Source organism: Neophocaena asiaeorientalis, unplaced genomic scaffold (genome assembly GCF_003031525.2).
Source record: "Neophocaena asiaeorientalis asiaeorientalis breed wild unplaced genomic scaffold, Neophocaena_asiaeorientalis_V1.1 scaffold15, whole genome shotgun sequence".
Classification (NCBI taxonomy): Eukaryota; Metazoa; Chordata; class Mammalia; order Artiodactyla; family Phocoenidae; genus Neophocaena; species Neophocaena asiaeorientalis.
In genome coordinates, this window is record NW_020185328.1 from 11,348,387 (window position 1) to 11,354,386 (window position 6,000).

General features: G+C 31.1%; 1 protein-coding gene and 1 non-coding gene across 4 annotated transcripts in view; one reads left to right on the forward strand and one right to left on the reverse strand.

The window, feature by feature from the left end:
* ADGRL4 (adhesion G protein-coupled receptor L4) overlaps positions 1-6,000 on the reverse strand; it is a 118,462-nt gene that overhangs the window by 41,333 nt on the left and 71,129 nt on the right. For all 3 annotated transcript variants that reach the window (XM_024734673.1, XM_024734672.1, XM_024734674.1), the window contains 5 exons: positions 5,670-5,816; positions 5,125-5,195; positions 3,997-4,176; positions 3,706-3,889; positions 2,160-2,276 (listed from right to left, as the gene is read on the reverse strand). In XM_024734673.1, coding sequence (XP_024590441.1) covers positions 2,160-2,276; positions 3,706-3,889; positions 3,997-4,176; positions 5,125-5,195; positions 5,670-5,816 — 699 coding nt within the window. The remainder of the gene's footprint in view (positions 1-2,159; positions 2,277-3,705; positions 3,890-3,996; positions 4,177-5,124; positions 5,196-5,669; positions 5,817-6,000) is intronic.
* LOC112392807 (U6 spliceosomal RNA) lies at positions 4,911-5,018 on the forward strand. The gene has a single exon (XR_003001752.1). It is a non-coding gene; the product is annotated as a U6 spliceosomal RNA (small nuclear RNA).

The window sequence follows — 6,000 nt, forward strand, 5'->3', positions numbered from 1 at the left end:
TGACAACTAGCCCAGCATTTGCTATGGACAGACCAGGGATGGAAGCAGAACCTGGAAACCTCTTAGGGGAACTTGACCTAGTCCAGCTAATGAACCAGTTCATGCAACAGCAACTTCTCAGAGGTTGTAGTAGTGGGTGGTCCAAAATCAAGTGAAGCACCAAAGAGATAACATGGATTTAAAAATCTATCACTCTGATACTTTCTAAAGGAAAATATTTATTTAACATCAATTTTTGACTTTGGGTAAAAGGAGACTCATGCCACGTAGAATGGTCCAAAATCCCTTTTTCTGAATATTGATCCAGTATTTGTTCATTCTTTTTAAATCATTTGGAACCTATTTTAATTCCCATGATTTCTCACTAATTCTAGGCCTGATCTAGCTTTTAACTCTCATATCAGATCTGTACCTACTTTCAGTAAACTAGGGGTTCATTCACTAATAATAGGCACTAAAATTCAGTATATAAAAAAGATTAAAAATCCATCTGTGCCACCCTTATTTTCTGCCTAATGATACTATGCAGCTTTTAACTAATGAATGTTTTTATTAAGGAAGTTTGTCTATAAATGAATAATCACATGTAGACACCATTGAGTGGGTTTGATCAGTTTCTTACACTTGTCCTTATTTTGAAGATTCAACCTTGAGGAAAATAAATTTTCTCCCTCTGCTTTCTTGAGAGCTGATATTACTGTCCCTTTCAAATGTCAGCGTTTGCATGCGTGATTATGAAATGTAACAAAACTACCATACACTAAGACACGATCTCTTCGAGATACTAATTCCATGACAATTTCATCATCTGTCACTATGATAAGTATTTTCAATGTCTTTATTCTCAACTTCCAAATACTACTCAAATTGTCTTTGAAAATACAACAGTTTAACACATTCTTTGGATTTGCTCCTAAATATTACGTGTGTGCTTGGTTAATTAGAATATGATGTAATAGGGTAAGAGCCATGGTTCAATGGCAGTATGGCTTAGTTATTTTTGTTTTTTATGGCCATCTGTTTCTTACTTTTGAATAAATAATGACAAGAAAAAATGGAAAGGACAATATCAATGGATTAGAAAAAAATTCCCATATTAGTGCTGTAAAATTTTTCTTAAAAAGATGGTATTCTGAGAGGGAATGTACAACAAGCTTTTTAACAGTAAAGACAACATATTTTTTAATGAAGTGATGTCTGTAAAGGTGACATATGTGTGTTATTGTATATATTTTCCGTTTGTACGTATGACCACCCACAATGCTTTGTGAAAATATTATAATTCATGTTTTATAGGTAATATATTTGACCTACATGTGAACAGCACCGATTCTATTATCAGCAGAGATTTTTTTTTTCTAAGTGCATTGCACTACGAGAGCAGATAAATGGTTAAATTAAAATAGCAGCTTCTAGTTTGCCTGTGGTTAGGTGACAAGGGAAAGCTGGTCTGGGCTGATTTCTTTGTTACCTCCTTCTCTTCAAGTCTTAGTTCTGTATTATCTGTTGATGTACATAGAGACAAACCCGTTAGCTTCTTGTGCCTTAGTTCCATTATCCATAAAATGAGGCCATTAGGTTAGATAATCGTAAAGTCACTTGCTAGTACTGGCATTCTCTGGTCCCATTTCTTAAGAAATCCTGCCTTTAGTTTAGCTGAAGAGTTTAGTGTACAAAAACTAAGAAATGAGTGGAAGAGAAATCCACGCTTAAACAATAACTTTCTACCTTTTTGAACACTACCTCTATTCATCTTCCTCATACAATCCCAAATTCAGTCTTACAAGGAGGAATATGAAGGATTACTGAAGAAGAAATATTAGAAGAACTCTATGAAAATTATAGCATTTGACTGCTGCAAAATGAGGAATAAAATCACAGTTCCTTTGTATATTTCCACTGGGATCTTAACATTATTAGACAGTTACAGAGTTGGAGGATTGAGGACAAGAAGGATCTAGGTATCATCAGCTAAAATTCTACTCAGGTATTTTTATCATAATGAAAATCTCAAATATAAATATGGAAATTCTGTGTATAAACATAAAATATTTTTCTATAGAAAACCACACAAGTTATATGCACATATGATACAATCAAATGTATGGTATTTATTGCAAAACATTGAAATATTGTATATAAGATTGTCAAAGTCCTACCATTTGAATCATATGCAGCTTTTCTATTTGGAAATATCTTTATATTATCTCCGTCCATATTCATATGGGGATGAATATGCTTCATGTGATATGAATCAAAAAAGAAAACTTTGAGAGCTGAAACAAAATCATGAAAATAATAAATTCTCTGAAATTAGTTTAATCAATGTATTTATTTAGTTAGAGACAATTTCATCCATCATTGTTATATTTCAACTTCTTAATTATGGCAGATAGAATGAACATATTCTGAACATGATGTTTGGACATTATAATTTGTATTTAAAAATCTGATTCAAGTTTATTTGTTTGATTTCACTCTAGCATTCATGGTTTAATTCTAACTTTATTGAATAAAATAAAAGAAAATATGTATGTACACAAAGAAGCTATAAATCATAATTACTAAAGCAGACAAGCAATTACAATGTATTAGAGGATGATATCTACAATATAATTTATTATATACAGAGTGATTGACTTAAATTCTTGAGTAATAATTTCCTTACCTGGTGCATTTTCACCTTTTTCATGCAGGAACATTATAGAAATTTAGGCTCCTATATATGGTCACAATGTTTGCTACCTTAATTTTGAGTAACTGGTGAATCCCGATGAGTTAATGATTTTTGTATATCTATAGGTGCACAGCAGGATAACAACCAGAAATATAATAGGGGTGTATATGCAATGATTACTGCAGAAAGTGTACTTTGTTTCCTCAGAACAACTTTACAGGCAGCCTCAATTTGATCCAGATTCTTAATGTGTTAAGTATGAGATTTCATAAAGCAGGAAACATTCCAATTTGCTATGCTAATTACCTTATATTATCGAAAGGCAAAGGATTCCTAATGAGAAATTTAAATATACTACATTCAGGACAAAGATATACGCCTAAAGGATTTCAACGTTAAAAATAAACATCTTCAACGTTCAACATTAGAAAAACAGGGAATGGTTACATAAAATGCGATCTATCCATAGACTATTGCAGAGACACTAAAAATTATGCTCATGGTATGGTTTTAGAAGTCAGGATGGTATAATCTTTATGGGGCAGGGAGTGGCTGCCGGGGGATGAGGGGTCTTCTGGGGTGCTGTTTATACAGACGTGTTCACTTTGTGAAAATTTGTCAAGGTATATTCATTTGACATGTGCACTTTTCTGTCTGTTATACTTCAAAAAAAATTAAACTTAAAAAAATGAAATATACTACATCCAGAAAATCTGTCTGTACTATGATCGGTCAAGACAGATCCTACCAAGTCATGAGATGACAAGGGAGTAATGGTCTCTGAGCATTTAAATGCTAAACAGTTCAGAGATAGAAAAAGGTGGAGGCTATAAGTAGGTGGCAAATCTTAGGCACTCATCCTTTTTATTCACACTTCATTCATAACTACTCTTGTGATATGCATCACCATTCATGTCTACATTGATAAAACAACTGCCAGTTTAATTAACAATATTTTAAAGACTTCTCTTTTGAGAGTGGCTTGTTTGGAAAACTCGATTGCTTTGAAATTGACCTTGGCTTCTTACCTATATCACTTGAATTAGTATCAAACTGAGTGGTCTTTTGAAAGTTCTGAGATAGCCTTAAGGTAGCTTGCTCCACAGCATGTATCAGTTTTGTAAGATGAGTTCTTCTATGGTTTGTAGATAACTTGTCCCAAACTATAAATGTATCCTTTTGAACAAAATTATTCACAGTTTTTACAAATTCCTGTTGAAAAAAAAGTGTATCTTTTAAAAATGTTAGACTTTTACATTAATCACAAATGTAAGGAAAATTTTAAGCCTCAATTATGAGTTAAAGCTCAACATACTTACAGTAAGAGTTGAATTAGAAAGGGTGTCCTTGGCCGAATTCGTGCTATTCATATAACCCAGTAATGGGGATGATTCAGCTAATATTTCTATATATGTAATTATATCCGTCGGTGAAAGATCTTTCACAGAATTTCTATAGACTTCTTGTAGCAAAGCTACAGGTTCTTCTATGTGCCTAATCTGAACAAAAATGAGCCCAGAGAAAGGAAACCAGTTTAAAGCACTACTAGATCTTTTCAAGAATAAATGTTGCATGATAAATATGTTCTGAGTTTTTTTTTTCTCTTATACATTAATAAGTTATCAGATTACACCTAAACCATAACACAAAGCAATGAAACCTGAAATTATTTACAAAGGATTAGCAAATAGCTTAAAAGGCATAGAATTTACTTCAGAAAGGCAATACATGTTTGAATTTATCATTTTAAAGTTAATTAAAATACATTATAACTTAATTTGAATTAGATTTTAATTAACCAGATAAATTTTTTTACATGATAAAATGGCAATGTGCTTTTACCTCATTGTTAATGAGTCATGTGAGACTCACACTTCTAATCTCAGGACAGTAATTTTATGAATGTCCTACTTTGTTTACTCTTTAAAATAGTATTTACTTTGGTGTACAAAATCTAGTTGCATTCAGCTATGTCTCCTTAGAATTTGAAAATGGTCTGGGGTCAAAGTGTGTTTTTACTATTTTATCCATCCAATTTCTTTACATGTTGAAAATAACTTTTCAGTCTACTGAATAGTGAAAAAGTAACTTAAATTAAATATGTAGGTCTTCTTCAGTACTTTGGGGATTTTCAAATTAATCCTATCAAGTACTTAGATCTCTATATGTAAACAGTTTCAACTCTACATGAAGACCAACTGCTTGTTACTCTTTTAAAAAAAGTGACTTTGGAGTGCTCACTTCGGCAGCACATATACTAAAAATTGGAACGATACAGAGAAGATTAGCATAGCCCCTGCACAAGGATGACACGCAAATTCGTGAAGCGTTCCATATTTTATAAAAAAAATAAAAGAAAAAAAATAAAAGAAGTGACTTTGGAAAGAATTAAACTGAAACCAAGATGTCAAAATAGAACGTATTTTTAATTCAATACCTTTACTCACTTTTGTTAAAGTTTTATTAATATTCGCCGCAATACAGATATTATCTAAATGGCAGTCTGGATTCACAATTTCTGTAGAAAAAAAGATTATATATTAAGTCTTAAAAAATATTTTTCCTAAGATAATTATATTTATTTCAGTGATTTTGCTCACTTATTTAGACATTAAAAACATTCTTATCATTTGAGTTTCATTTTTGTTTATTTTATTCATGAAAATTCATTTATTTAAAATTTTTTTCATTATTCATTATTTTAAAATTTTATTCATAATAAAAATTCATTTATTTTTATTCATTAAAATGCAATATTTTATGGAAAATAGAATATTGTAGTTACCCTAAGGAAACAGGGTATGGTAATTACATAAAACATGTGGTCTACATCTTCCATTAAATAAAACTGTAACTTTTCTTATTCCATTTTATAGATAAAGGAATACTAGCACATTTCTTGGAAGATGTAGCTCTTTGATACTTCACAACTGTGTCGTACATATTTTATATGGTGCTTTGATAATACATAAAATATAACAATATAATTTACCTTGGCAATAAGTGCCATCATTAGGTGTGAACTGTGAGTTTCCTGTGGATGTATAACCTTCCTTGCAGGAGCAGTAATATCCACCATCCACATTTTCACACATTGCATGATCTCCACAGGCAAATGATTCATTGCATTCATCTATATCTGGGAATATTTGAAAAATTAAAATTTTAATTTATTGCTCGTATAGTTGCTACCTTGTTGATAATAGTATTACATAGAGTTAGTGATTTCATATAGAATTTTACAAGATAACAAGAAAAATTCCATCATTTGGAAAATGACAGAGCAAACTTAGCTGCATATATTTATATATATATATATATAT